The sequence below is a fragment of the Mya arenaria genome, chromosome 13, assembly GCF_026914265.1.
Source record: "Mya arenaria isolate MELC-2E11 chromosome 13, ASM2691426v1".
Lineage (NCBI taxonomy): Eukaryota > Metazoa > Mollusca > Bivalvia > Myida > Myidae > Mya > Mya arenaria.
Genome location: NC_069134.1, coordinates 12,596,472 through 12,620,482, shown reverse-complemented (window position 1 = coordinate 12,620,482; position 24,011 = coordinate 12,596,472). Strand labels below are relative to the sequence as shown.

Sequence of the window (24,011 nt, the reverse complement as noted above, 5' to 3'; positions counted from 1 at the left end):
TGAATAAGAGTGTCACTTTAAACTTGTGGATGGCGATTTTCACAATTGTTGCATCATGAGACTTTGTACTTTTTCTAAAATGAATTATCATTCACCGAGACACAAATCATTATCCTAGTACGCCCTACTCAACACCGGCATATAGAGTTCTTGTATTCCAGTCATGTGTTACCACGGCCCCAAGGTCCGGGGAATAGCGGGGACTTTGACTTTCGGTCCAGCCAAGCCCAGGTAAAATCCCCGCCCTGCAGAGACGAACTGCTGGTAAAATCCCCGCCAAATACCTCCGCACCCCAGGGACGCTAGGTAAGGCCCATTCCCCGCTATTTTTGGCGCGAAGACAAAACCACCGCATTCACCCGGCACTGCGGGGCCACCTGTAAGCGCGGCCCATTTCCCCGGCATACCCCCGAACCTGGGGGGGGGGGGGAATTACAATTGACTGGTGCATTATTATTTCAGGCTTCATGGAAAGTACGGCAACGTATTCACTTTCTCTATGTGACATGTACAAATGCCTATTAAAATGTTTAAAACTGGCAGTATTGTTATATTAATTAATTGTTTGTCGAAGTATCAAGTACAAGAGACTGAGTAAATATTTCCGGAGGCATCTATAGCTTATAACGAACCAAACATGGTCCGTTGGGATTATCATATTTCAAAAAATGTGCGTTCCCTTTTGATAAGATTTTAGCCCTATACCTCATCTTAAAAAGGGTCTTGCCAAAAGAGCATCTAAGAACAACTAAGAACTTTTAAGTTATTTTAAAACATAAACATAATTTATTATCAATAAAAATACAAATTTTAATTAGAATGTATAAATACATGTATATTGAAATTCACATTGTAGTGTTTTGTAGTATGTACTATGTAGCGTTGTCCATTTCTTGGACAATCACCATCACTAGAAGAGACCAAGTGTCGATGAGGCCTAACAGAGTTTAAAAGACATGCTTCATCATAGGATCATCAGAAAACATTGGCGATGATTGGGTGGGTTATGCTTCATTTTTAAAAAATTTCTTTAAGATTCTTTGAAATCATTTAGACCATTTTATATAAGAACATTAATGCCCGCTATATTTGGAATAAGCTTCAAGGTTTCTGCTTTGAGAGTAGAATCAAAATACAAAGTATACAGTCATTAAGATTATGTACTTGGTCATTGTCTTTTAATGATCTCGATTACTTTAAAGGATTTACAATGAAAGAAATAATAAAGACTTCTGATTGAGTAGAAGAGTTTATGAAGGACACAAAGTATGCAGTAAATAATAGTAAAATTCTAACATAGCGCTAATGATAACAAACATCAGGTATGGTCTATAAGGCAGTTTTTAAAGCCCTTCTCAAGCACTTCCCTGTCCAGATTCTTGCCTGAAATGAGAAAAAGCAAACACTTAAATGCTGCTCACAAATTAATGCATCCTGATGTTCGGTGAAATCAATAAGTAAGTTTACCAAACTGTCCACTTTATCTTCTATCTTACAAAGTGAATTAGTTACTGAATATTTGTATCCAATTAAACTTTATTAAATATTAATAATAATAAAAAATGCAATCTATGTTTTGGAGGAAATATAAAATCTATAATATAGACCAATCATATGCCAAGGAATGCACCTAATAACTGTTTTTTTCATACATGTACAACCCCATTCATTCATTTGAAATGAGTGCAATAATGGGTATTATATGACTCTGATTCTCATAACATTTCTCTTTAATATTCACAACCAATGTTTACCTATAAAAACTAGAATATTGATCCTCCTTTCCCCCGACCCCCAGGGCGTGGTTGGGTGGGAGTCATAGAGTTCATGCACTGCCTGGATAACAACACGGGGTTCACTCTCTGACGTACATACAACACCCTTAAATGAAGAAATAGCAATGCAAATGTCAACAGCTGTCAATAAAAGGGGCATTATATCACCAAATATGTTTGCCAGAGTCATGGTTCTGCATATGTGCCCATTGTCAAAAGGCACATGTGTAACTTGTGTCACCAAGTTAGGTTTGCATTATGGAAAAGGTACAGTTTTTGCATGATGATGACAATGGCACAACACTCACAACACAAAGGCTACAACATTAACTTGCATTTTATATTATCTTTAAATGACAGTTAAATCTATATAACTTTTCAGAGGATCCAATGATAGAACTCATACAGGTAACAGGTGGTCTTTTTGTCTTCTTTTGTTTTTAATTTTGTGTTACATCTTTTTATTTTTTTAACTTTGGCAAATGCAGTAATGAAGAATCCATTCTAAAATTGAAAGAAAAATAAAAATTAATACAAGGAAGTAGAAATTTGAATATGTATTTGAATCCATGCTTTTTTAAATCATGCTCACTAGATAGTACCTTCACGCTCTGACATATTTCCGTTTCCATTTTCCAAGGTCATTAATGATAAAGGACTATGCGATAAAATTTAATGAATGACCTTCAGTCTGTAGAGCTGTATGGGCTGGTTACTAGAGTTGAACATAGACTTCTCCCATAGAAGGGTCTGTAGGAACACATCAAGGGCTTCCTTGTCCACCCGACCTTCCTCTTCCAAGGTCAAGGTTGTCACAGACTGTATGAACAAGAACAGAATGGTTACATGATTATATTAATATAAATGGACATCTTTGCTAAGGCATGCAGCAATCTCTGTGGCATAAGATTTAAAAATACTTCAAGTATATATTAAAAGTTTTTTATGGCAAATTTCAACTAGCCTATACCATTTAATAATGTAGTAACTTATTTTTCCCTCTGGGTTTGAAAACAAACAGCAGTTAAAATCAAGAGCTGACAAAGTTGATACATTATCAAAACAAGCCACCTTACCATATCTATTTAACAAGCACACACAAAAAACTGGCACAAAGTTCATATTTCTTAAATATGATTCTATTGAAGAGAGATTGTATTTGCCTGATTACTCACCTACATACCTGTATATCAATTAACACAAAGGTTATGGTCTAAATATGTTTTGAAACGCCTTTAGTAATGCTCCATTCCAAAACATAAAATTAATGCCCATTTCTCCGAGACTTGACTGCTAGTGCATAGTTTGTCTATGTTTATGAATGTTATGAAAACTGTTATTCTACTTAGCCATTTGCCAAGAATATCAGAGCAGACCCTCAGAGCAATAAATCTGTTTTGATAGATTTCATGAAAAATGACCAGAATTTCTATGTTTTCAAAATATGAGAAGATTGGGGGAATTGGGCAATTATTCTGTCAGAAAGCTTTGCTCCCTGTCAGCATGAGGCAGTTAACACCATCATTAAACTCACATTTAAAAGGTTTATGCAAGTACTGCAGCTAATAGACTGGAACTAATTTTATGCCTGAAAAACAGTCTGGGACTCAATAAAACACCAAATCCCAGTCTGTTTCATGCATTATGGGTAACTGTAAATTAAAATGTCAACCATTTATAAAGTGTCAAGAAATTCAATGGTGGCAATTTTTGTGCAATTTGTGAACTGTTGATTCTAAATGTTTATAGCAGATAAGGAATTACAGATGTCAAAGTTTCAATAAAAAAATAGAGCACATTCAAGAAGTTTTAAAACTGCAAGTACAACTAAATCTAATTTTTCATTTAATGTATCATGTATTTGGCACAAAAAATGTCATGAATTATATATAAAACATAACTCATTTTGTTCAACTATTATAGAACTTATTATATTAATTATCTGCTTCCAATAAAACAAATAACATGCACGAGTAATTCATTTTCATTTCAAATTACAAGAGGAATGTGTACAATGTGTATTGAGAATGATAGAACAACACCTTGTCAATGTTGTGGGTATCTGTAGTGTTGAAACCTCTGTCTCTAAATGTCTCCTCCAGGCTGAAAGTAGGGAAAACATAGGGATCTGAATGTATTTCACCAGTGATCACAGAAGGCATTATTTTTCCTAGTGAGTGAAAATATAAGTTTCTGTGATCAAGAGTGAAATAAACACAGATCTTAAACAAAACTTCAACAAGTTTTCTGTTTCTTTTATGCTTCAATTTAGCAAAAATAGATATATTTTTTTGTTTTAATTCGCGAAAATCACGTGATAAACCATGATAAAGTTGTAATGTCATTTCATAATGTTCAACTTGGCACAGTATTACACAATACAAAATCTATAAGATTGATATTCTCACAGCAGTTAAAATGACAACAGTGAAAATAACATGATATTTCACCGAAATGCATACAAAGAAAGACATATCATTTCAGATCATTATAATATCTAACATGTTACTTAAATGAAAACATAAAACCCATACCCCAAAATACCTTTAATTATATATTTTATTTCATTGTCAGCAAAAGTCCTTTTTCTACTGGTTTCCTTAAACTAGAATTTCAAAATCAGATGTGTTGCCTTTCAGGAGTGCCCATCTCAATGACCTTGACCGTTGACAAACTAACCTCAAAATCAAAAGAGGTCATCTACAGACAATAACCAATGTGCATACCATAAGTACATTCTCTGAATGAAGTTATTCAAAAGTTATTGATCGGAAACAAAAGAAGGATGCGGACCGTGACATCGGACAAAGTAATCCCTTGTAATCTACCATGATTTACAGGCGACACAAAGAAGGCTTATCAGCCTCATTTTTTCATACTAACAAGAACAGCTCCTTTTTGGCAATCAATGAGTGATAGAATCTGTATTCAAAGGACCCTATGTTTAAAAATCTTCTATAAATGATGAATACTCTGATAGTATTTCAAATACTAAGAAACTAAGAGTAGTGTTTAAATAATGTACCTTTCTGGACTGAGGTCACCATAGGCATTCAGGTCCAAAATGACATCAAGATTCGTTCTGAAATAGACAACATGGATTTACTTACATAACACAGTTTGTAAATAAATGATATATAATTTTATGTTTAGTGTATAATATATTTTTTTTATTAATGTTACTACTACTACTACTACTACTACTACTACTAATAATAATAATAATAATAATATTAATAATTATTACTAATACTAATTAATAATATTAATAATAATAATAGTAATAATAATAATAATATCTTTATTCTGATAAGTTAGTTTCACATTATGACATTACAGATTAAATAAACATGCATAAATGTTAAAACATTTGCGCAAAACTATCACATCTATATATAAACAACCTATACACAATGTTTTTTCTCATTATAAAATATAACAATTCAACAGTTCAATTCATCATACATCATGCAATCAACAACAGACATGAAAATCAATTACAAAAATTTGTGCATGAACAAACTAGTACAATGTTATAAATAAATACAATGGCAGGCAAAGTAGTAGATGCAGCAATTTGTAGAATTTTTGTTTAACTTTGCTCCTATCATAAAACTGAGAACAAACTTTCTTGGAATAAAGAGTCAGGTTAAATAATCTCTCATAATATAACTGTACATATGACATTTCACCAACAGAAGTTTCGAAACAAGTGTCAGTTATGGGAAGTGGTTTTCAGATGCCTGACACAATAAGGTTCAAATAGCCACCTCACAAAAACTCTTCAAATGAAGGAGAAAAAATCTCTGACATATTAAAATGGGGGACAACTGTTCCAATAATTTAAAAAAGCATTAAAATTCTTTTAAAATCTAACCTCAACAAACGAAACAGTCCAATAGCCTTGAGACATTGAATTAAGTTAATCTGACTTATCAATATGGTAGCAACTAATTCAAAGTTCTATTTTATTAATTTCTAAAACTACAATTTTATAATGTTTGACCTGCATTTTGTGCATTTGAAGTACAGGTTCTACCAAAGATGGTACCTTTGCCACGCACATGCTCTCTCAATGGAAGATTCACAGCGAAGGTGAAATCTCAAGATGATTGTTGTCAGCAACTGACTTTAAATTTCACAACAAACAGCATGAAAAATTACCCTACAGAAACAATTATGCACCAGTGTCAAACATATCATTTAAAATAAGGCTGATTTTTTTTCCTTGGAAACAGCTATAACCATTTCTGACAAACTGTTTTGTCTATGAGAAACAATGAGCATGAAAACAACAAGGAAGTCATTTATCTGTTGTAACAACACATTACAAGAACAATATTCTGTGTCTTATTAATCGTTCAACTCCAATCAAAACATGTTTGTTTTTGTGTCCAGTTTGCATACAATTACAAATACATGGATGAATAAAATACATAAAACATGGCAATAGTGGTCAAGCAAAGAAATACTTTCATATAAAGACAAAATGAGGAAAAGATTAATACAGAAAAATACAAGCTGTTTCCAGGACAAAAGATACTTTAATTCTAGTTGGTTTGATTTTAGCACTTTTTTAAAACATGCATGTAGAAAATGTATCGGGGGAGGATTAATTTGTGAATGGTATTCAGGTTACAGTGAAATGGTTCTTATGAATTATTACCCTTTCACTTTTTGCAACAATACTTATGTTACTTGGTATTATATAAGAGATAAATAATGTAGGTAAAATAATAAATTGACAATTAGTATTATCTTATCCATTATTTATTTCAATGCTTAGAAAAATATCTGGGTTTTTTTGGCAATGATTCTGCATTTCTTTAAATTATAACTATTGCAAAAAATAGTCTTGTCATTTTTTCAGGACTACCATATTATTCAAAGTCAATGATTGTACCACCTATATAGTACATCATTTTAGAGAACACACACACTATAACCTATTTTATGTATTTTAAAAGAATATTAGACAAATAAAGAAGTATGCTCAAAAAAGTTCCCATGGGACATACTAAACTTGCCAGCCTTCCTACCAGGAAAATACATACCAAAGAAACCATTTAACTATTCTAATCACTCATTAACTCAATCAAAACAAGGACATTTATTGTGATAACTGATAGCTCTGCTGTGGCAAAATGAGTTCAAATGAAAAATGACTTTCTCCACTAGATCTCAATTCACACACACAGTTGATAAGTATGTGTTGCTGTTCCTACAAGGGGAACATGACTTCTACCTAGAAACATAATTTTCTGCACCATTACAGCTCATCAAAGACAAATCCTGTTTGGAGATGGGTCACCACTTCTAAAAACATTTTCTCTGTTTATACCAATAGTTTTGGATGTTTTTGAAGGATCCAACAGTGTTTTGAAAAATATGAGATTTTTGCTGTTGGTTGCTGGCTCCCGACAATGTCTTAATCAGATTTCTAACTGATTTTCCAGGGCCTAATGCTCATTTATCTACAATTGGCTGATCATAGGGCTATATCCAAGCTATTTGTGAGTAATTACTCAAATAATAGCAAACTGCTAAATCTGTTTACCACACTGTCCCTGCCAGTCAATGGAGTTTTATGATTTTAAAGTTTTCCATTGAGATTTTTTTTCGTATATATTAATGGCGGTTGATTGTCGGTATGAACTCGAACAAACAAAATCTGTATCACAATAGCACTTGAAATATCACTTTATGCTTCAAATATGAAACATCTCAACCACAGTTAATTGACAAAGGCCATCCTATAATACAAGAAATTGACATGAACAAGTTCCAGATAGCAATACAGTTATCAGATTTTTAAATTAGTTTACATAAACATCTACTTCAAGTGAAAAATTAAATAGTATAAGATAACCTGCCCATTGTATAACTCTGATACAGCTATATGTATGAGAAAAATATCAAATCTAACATTGACCATTTTTTTTCATTTTGAGCATGTGATTTTTTTTAGAAAATAGAGCAAAAAAAATATGTGGATGTAATTGGCAAAAAATGAACGCAAATTTAGTTAACATAAAAAAAACTGCTCATCCTGTTGTAAGAATTAAAGGTAAACAATTTAGAATTCTTGCTGTCAGCGGTACCAAAATAATCAGCGCGACTGAATGACACCAGCAGTCTCCCAGGATGCCGGAGGTAATGTTGTACGCGGGCCGGCCGGTAAAAAATGCGGGATACAATTTGTACACACTGCACTAGGTCTAGACTCCGGCTGCCCCATTAAAACTGGTATTCACACCTCTAGGGAGAAGCATTTGTATATGGATAAACAGTTCATCTTTTCTTCAAGATATAACAGAAAAATGTCTTTCGAAGTGGAAATATTCATGAATTTAGAAACATGATTCCATCTTAGGATATTTCTGCAATTTTAACAGCATTTAGATGAAGTGATAGAATTTCTACAAACATGCTAGAAAATTGAAAAATTGGCATAATGTCCATAAATATTTCATCTCCGCTTTTGAAGATAATACAACAGCAAGAATTTGAAACAGAACACTAACATTTGCTTATTTCATTATTGTTCACAAAAAATGTTGGAATAACAGGAGCTGTAGAAGACATGAAACAATGAAAAACATCCCGACTACTGAAAGACAGCTCGGAAAAACAGCCATATCCTAGCACACGGTGGAAAAACATCAAAGATGGGCCAAGATAGCTGTAAAACCAATTACATTCTGTCAGGGAAGATGTACCTACAGTTGTAGTTTGATCTTATTCTTGGCAAGCTACAAGTTTACAAATGTTTTCCAACACTGTTGATAACAATTATTGCAAAAAATATTACTAGAAATGGGGTAAATAGAGAACTACATACCATCGTTGTTCAAAATATACTAAACAAACAGATTTTAAATGTGAAACTACAAATTCACGCCTTAATTAACTAATAACACTTAGTTATAGTCAATGTTATGTTTTGTTTAAATAAGGAATTTAACAGGTACATGTGCATCAATCTCAGTTTCAACGATCTCACTGAGCGCAAACAATTAAATATGTACAAGAGCATTTTAACATGTCTTAAAACCATTTCAATAGTGCAAAATCAGATCAATACATAAAGCGTATAGCTCCAATGTTCTGTAATAAATCCTAAACCTACTTTTATGGATATTGATAGGCACTTTGTTTTATTAATTAGTAAATGTTGAAAGTTGCCCTCTCCAATAATTGACCATTATCAAGTATCAGAGCAGTACAAATGCATACATGCTACATTTAACACTGAGGAAAAGGAAACAAAAAAGATTCAACGAGACAAATTGTTGAGATTTATGTTTCATGAATTTCCTTAGCTTAATTCAATAACGCACACATTATAACATCAAGTCATTTCCTTTCTTAGCTTGAGAGTAAGTGTCTTTGGCACTATGTGGTATTCCTTAATAGAACAATATTAATTATCAACGCGTTGTCGTTACCATCCCATTAAATTGAGACTGATTTGTAAGTTTTCTCATCCAGTTATTGTGGTCAGAACTCACAATATTTCTCAAAAATCATTAAGAATCAACACCACCATTTTACAAGTCAATTGCATGATTGATTTTGAAAGGTTTGAAAGCTTTATACTTGTAAGTCTTCCGATAATGCCGGGTAAGTATGAAAATATTGTTGTTAATTGAAAATAAATGGCATTAATATAAAAGAATTCTGACAGGTCTCAGACAGAATCTCTATAAGTGCAGGTAAATTTTATGTCTTGACAATAGATAATAGTAAATGGAAAGGGAAAGTCGTTCTAGGAATACGTCAAACTTGATCTATCAGTGTCTCTATATTTAGATGAATCTTCCTAAGTATATTATCAGGAAATGTCATGAGTTTCAAGTATGCAGTTTAAAAGGAAGCTTGTAACATATGTTTAAATGACTAAGGGAATATGTACACTAAGATAAACTAGCTACCAAAAATAAACAAGATATGTCAAACATTATGCCCCCCACCCCCCCCCCCCCCCCCCCCTGAGCGCCATGTTGTCAGGATTATATGGACAATTAAATGAAATATGCATGAACCGAAATAACAGCAGATTTGTCACTGACATTGGATGCCATTGAGGCAGTTTTAAGATTATGATCATTCAAAGTGTGTGGATAGAGTGTGTTATGACCATGACCTTTGACTCTATGACCTCAAAATCCATAGGAGTCATCAGCTGGTCACCAAAATCCTGAATGTCAAGTTTGAGGGCCATGGGTGCAGGCATTTCAAGTTATCACTCGAACAAATTTTCACATTCAAGGTCACTGTGACCTTGACCTTTGACCCCTAAAATCAATAGGGGTCATATACTGGTCAGGCGCAACCTCAAAGTCAGGTTTGAGGGCCATGGGTGCAGGCATTGTTGAGTTATCACTCAGACCTTTTATCATTCAAAGTCACTGTGACCTTGACCTTTGGCCCAATGACCCCTTAAATCAACAGGGGTCATATGCTGGACTCCAAGTCAAGTTTGAGGGACATGGGTGCAGGCATTGTAGAGTTATCACTCGGACAACCTTTAACTTATCAAGGTCACTGTGACCTTGACCTTTGGCCCAATAACCCCCAAAACAATAGGGGTCATCTTCTGGTAAGGCCCAACCTTCATGTTAAGTTTGATGACGATACATCCAGGAATTGTTGAGTTATCACTCAGACAAGCTTTGGTCTACCGACCGACTGACCGACCGACCTACCGACCGACTGACATGTGCAAAGCAATATACCCCTCTTCTTCAAAGGGGGGCATAAATATTGTAGATCTCACCTTGCCTGTGTAGTGTCCTGAACCCTGGCAAAAGTATTTATTGACCTGAAAAAGTAGTTTACATATATAAACACACATACAAGTATGGTACTATTATGCAATACATTGACAATACATTGGTCAGACAATGAATTCTCAGGGAAAGTAAAATTTGAATTGAATTAAATACGAAAATAAGACAACTGACAAAGATACAATCTGTCTATTAGTCAAAATGTTTTACGTTTCAAAACAGCTAGCATTAAAACACTTAGATCATAGTTTAAAAAAGGAAGTGATTACAAGGAAAATGTTAAAAATATAAATCAAATCATCTATTTTACTAAGCAAACAGCACAATGTTTAATACAAATTGGTTTTGCCCCTACCTGATATTAGATTTGAGTTCCTGAAGGTCATCCTGACTGACCAAGTCTGTTTTGTTAATTATTATTACGTCAGCAAGGGCTATCTGCCTGTGATTCAAGTAAAAGATTAGGTATTCTTATTTCATAAAACAAGGGCATTACCAATGCATGTCTGTTTTCCTGATATAATCAAGGAACATAACTTAACAAGTACTTAATCAAGGGGCATAACTTAACAAGAACATAATCAAGGGGCATAGCTTAACAAGTACTTAATCAAGGGGCATAACCTAACAAGTACTTAATCAAGGGGCATAACTTAACAAGTACATAATCAAGGGGCATAACCTTACAAGTACTTAATCAAGGGGCATAAGTTAACAAGAACTTAATCAAGGGACATAACTTAACAAGCACTTAATCAAGGGGCATAACCTAACAAGTACTTAATCAAGGGGCATAACTAAACAAGTACTTAATCAAGGGGCATAACTTAACAAGTACATTATCAAGGGGTATAACTTTACAAGTACTAAATCAAGGGGCATAACTTAACAAGTACTGAATCAAGGGGCATAACTTAATCAAGGGGCATAACTAAACAAGTACTTAATCAAGGGCCATGATGTAACAATTACTTAATCAAGGGGCATAAATTAACAAGTACTTAATCAAGGGGCAAAATTTAACAAGTTCGTAATCAAGGGGCATAACTTAATGAGTACCTAATCAAGGGGCATAACTAAACAAGTACTTAATGAAGAGGCATAACTAAACAAGTACTTAATCAAGGGCCATGACGTAACAAGTACTTAATCAAGGGGCATAACTTAACAAGTAATTTATCAAGGGGCATAACTTAACAAGTTCTTAATCAAGTGGCATAACTTAACAAGTACTTATTCAAGGGCAATAACATAACAAGTACTTAATCAAGGGCCATAACGTAACAAGTACTTTATCAAGGGGCATAATTTAACAAGAACTTAATCAAGGGGCACTCAAATTCATGCACATGAAAAAAATAGGTAATTGATAAAGACAATACAATTCAGAGATTCGAATGCCAACACAAAAACATCCACAGCTGAAATAAGACCCCCTCAACGTTATTATGATAAAGATGAGCTATTGACACTGACTTGCCATGATTTTAATTTTAGTTTGAATACGTAATTACTTTGTTGCATAAACATGTTAAACCAAAACATGTTTTACCTTGTGCATTCATTAACTGACCCATCTTCTTTCTTTTCTCCAAGATACTGTAAATATATATTATTGAACAATAACAATGTATTTACCAAGGCAAATTTCTCCTTAAAATAAAGTTTAACTACTAATTACCTGTTTTTGTTTTGTTAAATAATACATGTACAACTTAAAACAGTTATGTTAAATGGAATCAAACTTTTAACAAGAGTATTGTAGGAAGCGATTAATGCTCTCAAAATCCCATTTTCTATGAAATTGCAGAAATTGTAATACAATGTGCTTGTAGAAGGTGAATGGTTGTAGCATTATTATACACATGTTGAAAAAAGTCAGAACATGCAAAGGTATGGGCAGATTTGGAAATTAAATTTTAAAGTAAATTTCAAGCAATGATATAAACTAGACACCAAATAGTGACATGTATAGCCCTTAGTGGGAGCCTTTTATACTGACATAATGCTCTTCCATGCAATTGCAACACAGAATTACATGGAGTTAAACAATATGTAGAACCTGCTATACTACGCCTTATCATGGTGAACTCCATGGCAAGATTTTTGAAAATCCTATAATGCATGGTAAAGATATAGCCTGGACAAGGTTCAGTCCAGACCAGACCTATCAACAGTATTCATTTTGACATTTTGAAAAATATCAGATAAAGGGGAGATAACTAAAAACAAAACACTTAGATCATAGTATGTCAGAATTATGGTTATTTTGCACTGCACTTCCTCTCATCGCTGACTATCTACATTTCAGGTTTCAATGAAATCCCTTTGGTACATTCCAAGATATGACAAGAGTGTGACAGACGGACAGAAGGACAGACAAATGCAAAGACAGGTCAACAGACAAAGCATTGACTATGATCAGAGGGGAAGTTCCTAAACAATTTGAAAGAAACCCTAATAAATCAAGATTAACATAAAACTTACTTTCCAGCAGTATTTGGCATCAATCATTGTGATAATGCCTGAAATTCATAGATATAAACATGCACAGTTGATAGATTTTTAAAATACTGAATAATCATAAAATGAACATTGTCTTACATTTAACTTTTGCGTAAAGCCCTCTGAGGGTCAGATCATTTAAGAGTATAAGTGTCCCCCTCTCCCCAAAATCTACGGATTGAACCCCATATGAATGTTAAGGCTTCTATCTAATGGGCAGACATACTTGAATTTATCTTACCATATAGCTGTATTTGCAATTATGTTTAGTGAATTGGTATTTGTGTCATTATGTGTATACCAAACAAAACAATTGGAAGGCCATTTCATTTTATTTTGGAAAACTTAATAGATGACTTTGCATAAACTTGCTATAAATCAAATAAATGACAGAGAGATTGACATACCATCGAGGTAGAGATCGCTGCACAGTTCTTCATCCAGCCAGAAAATGGAGGCTATAGGACCTGCAGTGGAACAAGGGAGACAAATCTTCCTAAGCCTTAAGACAGGGGCATACAATAGTTATGCATACAGAGAGGAATTTGGCCAAGTATGAGATTGATAAAGTGTTATTGTGTACGTACTGCACTTGTACAGAACAATCATGCTTTTCATCTACATTAGGTAATTGAAATTAAATAAAATTAGTTTCATATAATTAACTCTCTTTTTTAATAAAGAAATGTTCAAGTTTATATCCTGTCAATAATAAAATAATTGAATGCAGATTGAATACAAGTTTACCAGAAATTCTTCTTAACTAAATGCCATTCCTCATAATCTGCATGCAAAAATCATTGGTTAGTGTTAAACACATGTGTAAACCTTTGTGATTCACAACAGAACAAGAAATATTGAGAATATCATTCATCTATCTTCAATCGAGAAGACAAACTTATTTTTTTAATCTAATCAGTATTCTTTGTGCAAACATAGCCTTTTAAATGGTACTTTATTAACAATAATTGCCATGCGAAAGTAAAACAATCCTCAATTAAAGGGAGACAACTTTGATTAAAGAGACAGAATATTACCTGGGTCAGCAAGGCCGGTGGTCTCCAGCAGAATGTAATCAAACCTGCCCTTCTTCGTCATCAGGTTCTCTATGGCCTTCACACCATTGTCCCTGCAAGAATGAGAAACAAAAATATTCGTTATTACAACTACCCGGTAGTCTGGTTTCTCTGACTTGTTGTTTAAACAGAAAATACATTTCTTGAGAAATTGTGTTGAAACAAGAGGCCCAAAAGGGCCTATGCTGTACTGGCATGGCTTTTGTGGTCATATCAATCTACAGCATGTATGTATGGGTAAAAGGCAACAGACATATAGTTTATGTTTTGTGTTTGGGTTACCTGAAAACGTAGCACATTCAACATCTGAGCCCAGAAAGTATTGTAAGCAGATTAGTTGCATGAACTATTTTAATATGTGCCAAGAAAAAGTCATCTGACAAAAAAAAATGCTTTCAAAACTGTACTCATAGTAAAAATTTCTGTAGTTTTAAAAGTTAAAAAAAGTTGGTCAAAAGGTCAAAGTCAAGGGCATCCTAGGACAACATTGATCAATTTGAACAAACATTCACAATCAATTGTGCTGAGATGGATGCATGAACACACAAAAAGATTTTCAAACCTTTCCAGATTTATGTTTACCAAACCGGTGAACCCTGGGTGTGGCCAGTAATGACACCAGGTGCATAACTTAAACATTCACAACCAATTTTGTTAAGATGAATGCGCAAACTACAGAACTTAAAGCTAAAAAATGGCCTTTGGGCTTTCAACAAGAACAAGGCAGAGTAATTCACAAAATCAACTGCAGAAGCAAAAAGCAAATTATCTCTCAAAATCCTAGACTTGCAAATTGTCTCCTTTAACTCTAGACTTGAATTTACATGTACATGTAAACTTGGCTAAAAACAGAATTCGCTCATGCAGACCTGGCTAAAAATAGAAAGCATTTCTTTAAAACTTTCATGGCCCATAATCTAGGCATTTATGGGCGGATCTGGCTGGTTTTCGAAAGGAACTGAGCTCTAATGGATATCTAGATACTGTACAAGTTTCATCGAGATACAATCAAAACTGAAGACTGTATCGTGTTCACAACCAATTGTTTACAGACGCACGAACGCACGACCGCATGGACGCACAGATGCACATACTACGTACCGTAGTTAAAGGCCTAGTTTAGGTCTTATCAGATTGGAGATCTGATGAGACTATTTTCCCTGAACCCCACTCCTGGAGTTCTGATAAGACCTTTTCTATTTTCCCTGAACCCCACCCCTGGACCTAGGGTGTGTGGTTACAATTGACTGGTGCATTATGACCAGTGGTATTGTGGCGCAAGTTGACGAACTAAATGTTGTTCTATGTGGAAGGAGTCTGATGAATAGATTTACAGATAATAAATTGACGTTGTATTCTTGTAGTATTTCAAACAAAACGGTTTTTTGAATGTAGCGAAACAATAAGAAGTGTTAGTAAAAGTAGTATCTAAAATGATCTGTTGCTAAAAATTTAAAATGTTTGAATTTATGGCATTTACGTTTGAGTGTTTTGTTTTAGTTTGTAAGATTGTGAAGACAGCTCTGTGAATTTAATCTCTCAAATCTGCTCCCTTGGTAGAAAACATTATGTATTGTGTTAGTTTTGTGAGGCAATGAGAAAGTACCCCTGGTGGGGATCAAACCAAACCCACAACTTCTTGTGTTAGAGGCAGACATATATAACTTAGAACACTCTCATATCTCAACAGAAAGTATGTAATAATTTAATTTCTTTTTCAGAACCATACCCTTGAAGACAAGAAGATGATGTGTAAATCGTCTGAATTGTTTGACAGTTGCAATTTACTTACATTAAACATTATTTTATAAGAATTGTCTTTCGCTGTGTCGGGTTGGATTATATGCAAGGTTACTGCAGGTGGGGTGGTTATTGTTACAGGTTTTAAAGTTCTGGATGTTTGTTTGCTTTTGTTATGATAAGATCTTTTGATCAGTGTCCATGTCACTCTGTAGGCATATACAGTTCCGGGCAAAGATTTCTGATCAATCGCTTCTTATGACACTGTGTATTTGTACACAACCTCTATAAATTGATCTTAATCTAATGCACCAGTCAATTGTAACCACGCCCCCCCCCCCCCCCCCAGGTCCAGGGAATAGCGGGAACTTTGACTTTTAGTCCAGCAAACCCCGGGTAAAATCCCCACCCTGCGGTGACGAACTGTTGGTAAAACCCCGGCCAAATGTCCACCCCCCGCACCCCAGAGACTCTATATAAGTCAATATCTCCGCTAAATTTGACACTAAGACAAAACCACCGCACTCACATGGCCATGCGGGGCCACCTGGAAAGTAAAAACACAGCCCTTTTCCCCGGCTATCCCCAGTATACCCCCGGACCTGGGGGGCCGTGGTTACAATTGATTGGTGCATAATTGCCTAATTGTCTTATCAGATCTCCGATCTGAGTATCCTGCTGCGCAGTATGGGATATTTTAAGATAGAAATGGACCCTTAATGGCCCTGAGCCGATAAACCTACCGGTAAACACACGAAATTGGCCCCTACTGTCAAACCAGTGTGATTAAAAGGAGATGCACAGCAGGGAATTATCATGCCAAATATTCCTTAAATTAGGCCTTAAAAGGGGGAGGGTCACTTTTAAAAGGCTTAAACTAGGCCGTTAAGACACACAACAGTCTGATCTTTAGTTCTATTGTTGGTTTTTCGTAATGGAAGTTATTCTATCCAGATTTGTATATTTTTTTACGAGATTGTTTAATCAAACTGCTGCGGGAACAGTGTTTCCAGGATTCGTCATTTAGTCTGACACCATATAAACTTAGGTCAACAGTGTATTTATAAATCAACATGAACAAAACTAGTAGGAACTATATGAGAAGCAATAGAATTATATTGTAACAACAGGTTATTAAAATCTCAAATGAGTAAAACGTTATAACAATATTTAAACTAAGTGAAGAGTCAAAGAAACTATTTTCAACTGTAGAAGCTCATAAAATGTGTACCTCTGTCACACTGCATCTTCGTCAATCTTGTATGATTATTATGATTTTTATGTGATTATCAATTGACTGTGTTTATCAATCATTTATATAGTTTGTTTTATACTGTATCAAGCTCAAAGAGTCTGTGTTAGGTCTGTATTTTATTTTGTTGTGAAACATTCTGTCCAACTGCTAATGTGACATACTGCTAATGCTACTCATTCTGTCTTGAGGTAACACTAGCACATACTCGCAATTAGCAATTTATAATATATATGTTTAATATTAAAGGTAATGATAATTGCACCATACTAGAGACATTTATATCACCACAACAAAACATTTATGTTTATAGCTTATCTGATCTGATATAAAAAGAAAACCTATGTTTGCAGAAAATATTTTCTGTCTTGTTGTCCAATTTGGGTTTGTTTCAATAAATTTATTTGAGAAAAACAAAACAATCTTTAATTTTTGTCTGTACAATCTGTTTTATAAATAAATGAATCATTTAGTGCAAGACAAAATACTTCTTTGGATCAAAATATTTATAAAAAACAAGTTTTTACTGACAATATTGTAACACTAGCACAAATGGTATGGTGATACAAAATTCTTTTTTTTATAAAAATGCATGTATAAATCATTGCAAATGTTCTAAAATATGATAGATAAGGAATTGCTGTAAAAGATTATGTTCAAATCACAAATCTGCAATAAATTTTAAAAATCAATATTCGCCGGGAACTTTTTGGTCACCAAAACGTGAAATCTGCCATTTGTGTTTAATATTTTCTGGTCTTAAAAGCATGTAAGAATGAGTTAAACATACTTGACGGAGCAACAGAGGCAGCCATTACGCAGTTCCAGCCACTCCTCATACCTCTCCCCCTCGCTTCCCACCGACATAGACTTCTCCACTGAGTCTCCTTAGATTAAAGAACAGGCAAAAGTTTTTTACAATAATTGGAAAACAAATCAAATAACACATTGTTGGCACTATGATATACATTGAAATATTGTTTTAATACCTAACACCAGCAAAATGACCACTGACAAACCCAGAGCTTTTTCTGTCCATTTTGGGAAAAAGACCCTAAACAATTTGGGAAAAATTGCATCGTAAAGTTTACTGATTTGGGAAGAACTTTCAGGCCTTTTTAGTAAATTTTAGGAAAATATGTACCTGCAATTTTTTTTCTTTTTTGTGTCATTCAAATCATCATTTTGGGGAAAATTTCGCTGTGAAATTAGTGTATTTAACCACACATGTCACCAAAGTGCTGAAAATGCATGTATAATAAACAATGTTCTGAATGAATTTGTATCCACAACTCCGCGCCTGCAATTAGGGGCTCGAGAAGCCAGGCTTTTCATGATAGCAATTTCACCTCATTTGGGATTTTTTTTATTGTAAATGGGAAAAAATATACATATTTTGGGATGAGTCAGACCTGTTAGATGGGCAGAAAAAGGCCTGAAAGACCCTAAAAAAGGGTTGAATAACATCATGTCTTATACATATGTTTCCGTTGAAAGTGAATTTGTGTTATCAGATAACTAAATAAAAGTATTTGTGTTTGAATAAAATAAAAATGTTTCCCTTTATCATTGGTTATGGTTGAAATATCCATATACAAAAGGCAAGTGTTATTTGTTACCATCTCCGAACTCATTCATGATGACAGCAATTCGTTTGCCATGCTGCTCTGTAAGAACGTAGTTCAGGAGAGTTGTCTTTCCAGCACCTGCAAATATAACAAACAGAAAATGTACCAAAATGTAGGGCGATACTATTTCCCGGTCCCGGTCTCATCCGGTCCCGGTCTCCTCCGGTCTCTGTTTTCCAAATTTTATAGTAGCTATCGGGCGTGATAAAAAGGTGTTAATGACCGTGGGGGGTAATAGGATTACAAAAGATTACAGTTGATTAAAACATTAGATATTTGATGATAATTATGTCACCATTTATTTCATATTTTATATCAATAAAACATATAATAAATTAAGGCAAAGATAAAAACATGAAATATGCACATGTACTAAAATTAATGTCATGAATAACAAACACATTGTGTGTGTGTTTTTTCATATTAAATTCAGTTATAAGTATACTATTGATAATAGTAATACAAAAAGAAACAATGCTTGACTACATGTAAATCAAATTTGTAAGTTAACTTTTGTTGCAGCAGATGCACTTCCACGACCAGTTGCCTTATGTATTTCTGCCAACTGATCGTCTAATTTTAATTTTTATGCCGACACATTTCATGTGGAATCTTTTCCTGCATGTTCTATTTTCGCAAATAACTAAACTATCGACGAATTCTGGCATTTCACATGAACAGAATGTTTTTAATTTGAAAGTCATAGGGATCGCGACTTTTCATTTTTTGTATGACTCTTGTATCTTGTAAGTTATATTTCATTTGTAAAATAGCCTTCCGAATATTTCAGAAGTTTATTTATTATCATTTTATTTTGTCAAGGAACTCTTCATAACAGGTTTATGACAATACACAATAATGTCATACCATGAAAGGCGTAAATGCAATTGTAATCATTAATGCTTAAAAAATATAATGTCTGGATGGGGGGGGGGGGGGGGGGTGATAAACAAAAAAGGAAGAACAATAAACAATTTTGACATAACATAATTTAAAAGGTGCAATTCTAAGTTACTTCATACTCTAGCCGTCCTCAATCTTTTATGCAAAAAGCATGAGCATTTGTACTGCCATCGCATCTTTCTCTACACCTTTAACACAAATTGCATAAATAGTGTAGACCTATAACAAATTGCATAAATTAAGACATAAAGTTTATATATTTTATACCATTTTGTTACATATAAAAACAAATAAGATTGTCAAAATCGTGTTATAAACATCAGCAATACAATCCGTTGCCTGGGGCCATAAGTTATGAACCGGGAATTATGAGACCGGATGAGACCGGATTTTACGAGGAGAGACCGGGAAATAGTATCGCCCCAAAATGTACTATGTTACTGAGAAGATGTATCAGACTTCAGACTCTCAGATCTATAACCTTAAAGTTCAATGTTCAAAACAGATTTGGACTTAAAAGTATTTTTAACAATTTTTATGATGCTTAGTTAATTATCAATACTGAACTCTAAACTGCTTAACCAATCTTTAAAATATTGAAGTAAATAAGAACACAGTTACAACAAAAATGCCAACTGTCCCAAACTAGGCCCGTCCTATTTTTGGGTCACATGTTCAGTGATAATTGGTTGGATGTTAGCCAAATTTAGAGAGCGGACGCTGTAAATACAGTTTTTGCCAATTTCAGGGTCATAACTCTAGAGTAACAAAGACTACATGGCTGGTTATCACATCTGATCGAGATATTTTGCTCATTAAAATAATGTCTAAATTTGTTGATGATTGGTAAAAAAATTCTTAAATAACATTCTGACCAATTTTGGTGATGATTGGAAAAAGGCTTCTAATGTTATTAATTAGACATGACATATTTAATTTAAGGTAATTTCTACAATTAAATTACTTTAACTCTCCAGTGACCTAAGTGGTTGCTTATGGAACATGTCCAAGATATTATGCCCATAAACATTCTAGCCAAATCTGGTGATGATTGGACAAAGGCTTTTCAAGTTATTGATCGGACAAGGTCGATTTTAGGTAATTTCTATGAACAGGTGTATAATTACTTTCAACACTACAGTGTGAAATAGGAGTGAGTATGACAGACTGAGAAAAAAGTTTTGTGTAACTAACATGTACATACCTAGGAAGCCAGTTATGATGGTAATAGGCACTTTGCTCGTGGCAGGCACCAGGTCAGGTATCTCATCCTCATCTGACGACATCACTCTAAATGGATAAAATAACGATGATGATAATGATGTTACTTTTAACATTAAAACAAAAATCTATTTTTTACACAAATACTATGCAGATTTTCAGATGTCAGGCTGTGCCAGTCGCCATTTTCCTGTGTATGGTGTAGTGTGCAATATTCAATGTAGTTAGTAATATAAAAAAAAAATTGTTATAATATGAACTCAACCAGGGTCTAACTATAAGGCTAACAATCAGCACTTTCAAGCAAGACGGATGGTGAAGGTATGTGTTACCATGTGTGCCACACAACATAAACCCACAAAAAGTAAACTGTACATGTTGGAAAAGGCCAACATAAGTGTCATGAAGGAAAAAAGCACAGCTCTATCAAATATTATACATGAAAAATGAACAAATAAACTTAAACAAATATCAACTACACCTGGAAATTCTTCAAGAAATTCGGCAAGAATGTATTTGAAGACAAGCTCCCATGTTGTCAGAGGGGCCTAAGTTTCAATCAGTCATGGATCAACCAGAATGTCCAGCAAATCACCCGACTGAAGTGATGGCACCAAGAAACCCAGTTCTGCAATTATCATTCCACCAATCAAGACATAGCTCGCTGACCTACTCTTTCACCAAGCCGCAAACCATGTCTCAACTCCAAACATTTCACGATCAAGTGCCTCTAGAAACTGCTGTTGAGCTTGAACCCAAACAAGGCTCTAGGGGCAGTCAACCATCAGTCTCCTCAAACTCTTCAGGCTAAGCTTAGCTTTGTCAACTATCACTCCACCAAGGTCAGATCCCAATTGACTGGAAAACTGTCCGTGTCTCATGTGTGTTCATAAAGTGAAATCATTCTTCAACTACAACTATAGACAAATCTCTTAAACATCAGACTCCTGCAAGGTGTTAGAACATATTAACTTCAGAAACATCATGACTCTTACAATGTCCGTTTAGAATACCAGCATGGGTACAGGCTCCTGCTACATTCAGCTAATTGTAACTATCAATGATCTAGCGAAAGGTATCAACAAACCCCTTAAATTGACGCTGTCCTACTTGATTTCTCAAAATTATTTCAAAAAGTGACACACTCTCATCACCTTCAGAAACTGGATCACTACAGATCACTATGGAATCATGTACAACCTACTCTGTGGTTGAAGACTTTTTCTCTTCACATACTCAGGTCGTCCTGAGGGCTCTTTCACAGCTACCTCACCTGTCACCTTTTGCGACCCTCAGGGCAGTGTCCTTTGCCCTGTTCTCTTCCTGGCCAATATTCTCCTTGAAAAGTCCAATCCGTGGCTTGACTCTTTGCTGATGATTGCCTCATGTTGTATCATGTCATCCATAGCCCAGAAGACTACTACAAAATGACCTTGACAGTCTGCAATCCTGGTAAAAAAGCTGACAGATGGCCTATAATAATAGACAAATGTATCTCCACTAAGAAAAAAACATATCCTCAACACCCACAGCATCTCCGGCAAAGTACTTAACACTTCAAACATCACCAAAATAGACAACTCTGCCATGTCCTTCATCAGGCTTAAAATTTGATCCAGTACTCCAAGTACCAAGTCCAATGCCTTTAAGACATAAGTTTTCCATTCTGTTGAACATGCCTAAGCTGTCTAGTCCCCTTACTCTCATTGCCACATCAACCAACTAGAAATGATTTAATAGCGTGCTGCGCAATTTGTGGAACATGACTACACATGCACAAGCAGAGTCACCAACATGCTCACCGATATCAGATGGGGCAACCATCAACACAGGTGTAACAACATCAGAACAACCATGCTTTCAAGATAATACACAACCTAAAACACCAGAGCATCCACTCAACAATACTTAATCTACCAGGGGACATAATTCTTAAGGGACTCACTCACGTTTTTACAAAAAATTAGTGTTCATAAAAATGCACCTGAAAACAATTATTTTATAATTATTTTACTCTTTGATACTGAAATTGCAGAAAAAAATCAATTAAAGTAAAAAAAATAATACTCTGGTTTATGTGGGAAGCAAACGTACGCCAGTACAGTCAGCCTGTTTTTTAGAAAACCAAAGCCTCAATCACTTGGACAGAAGGACGGATACAACATTTGGTGGATATTTTAACCTTTATCGAAGACATTGGTAACATCACATGATAATGTGATCAACAAATCATGCAACAACTCTTTGGCGAATCGTGTTGCTAATGTTTTTCAAAACTGTGGTCTTCAAAGACAATATTTGAGCAAATATCAACATTTTTTTAATGGTCCCAGCTGTCAGTATGTTAACACTCCTAATGAATTACCACACTTTAATTCTGAATAAATTTTTTAAAAAGTGTAAAAAGTGCTTTCTACAAACCATAAACGAGTCCCTTTAAATAGCATGTACAATACAACAAAGTGTTATATTTCATGTCATATTATACTGCTCATAAATTCAAAGGTTAACATTAATGGTCAAAGTGTAATTGATCGATTACTTAAAAAAATCACAGGGGCATGTTGCGTTTTTTTTACTTTTCACACACCACTTCCCCGCGGTTTTTGTTGTTGTTTTTTTATAATCAGTTTTTAGTAAGAATATGTTGTGGTAACTGTAACTTGTGATAAATGGCAAAGAATTTTATTTTTTTTAATAATATTCAAAAAAAATACAAAAACAAATACATTTGTAATACAAAAATAATAGAATAAAAAAAATTAAAAAATGCCAGTTACCACAAGTTACAGTTACTACATCATATTCTTAATAAAAAAAATGGCTATAACAAAAACAACGGGCGGGGGTTGATCACTTGTTATGTCAAAACAACGAAACCTGCCCATGTGAAAAAATAATGTTATGAAACTTTTGAATGTGTCGCGAAAATATATGATATTATTGATTTACACGTATCTTAATTATAATCTAGATATAACTATCGCAAAATTTAATTGTCCTTTCTAAAAAGAGTAATGTGTTAAATATCTGATCCCTTTTTTGTCAATAATTACGAGTTAATATTGGTGATTTTCCTTTAAAATGTGTCACTGTTTACACCGGAAGTTGATAGGTGA

At 34.3% G+C, this 24,011-nt stretch overlaps 1 protein-coding gene across 2 annotated transcripts; it reads right to left on the bottom strand.

Moving 5' to 3' along the window:
- Positions 1 to 441: 441 nt before the first annotated feature.
- On the bottom strand, positions 442 to 24,010 carry LOC128214227 (zinc-regulated GTPase metalloprotein activator 1-like). Of its 2 annotated transcripts, XM_052920586.1 has the most exons (16): positions 23,949 to 24,010; positions 21,374 to 21,520; positions 20,876 to 20,961; positions 18,760 to 18,846; positions 17,931 to 18,027; positions 14,110 to 14,201; positions 13,480 to 13,539; positions 13,055 to 13,092; positions 12,120 to 12,166; positions 10,923 to 11,009; positions 10,555 to 10,599; positions 4,801 to 4,857; positions 3,818 to 3,878; positions 2,460 to 2,594; positions 1,755 to 1,881; positions 442 to 1,383 (listed from the first exon to the last, which is right to left on the bottom strand). In XM_052920586.1, exons 3-16 carry the CDS (start codon positions 20,955 to 20,957, stop codon positions 1,319 to 1,321), a joined length of 1,080 nt encoding a protein of 359 aa, XP_052776546.1. In that variant the 5' UTR covers positions 20,958 to 20,961; positions 21,374 to 21,520; positions 23,949 to 24,010; the 3' UTR covers positions 442 to 1,318. The 2 variants fall into 2 exon arrangements, with proteins under 2 accessions (XP_052776546.1, XP_052776545.1); XM_052920585.1 differs by lacking the exon at positions 21,374 to 21,520 and having other exon boundaries at positions 446 to 1,383.
- Between the last annotated feature and the right edge of the window lies 1 nt (position 24,011).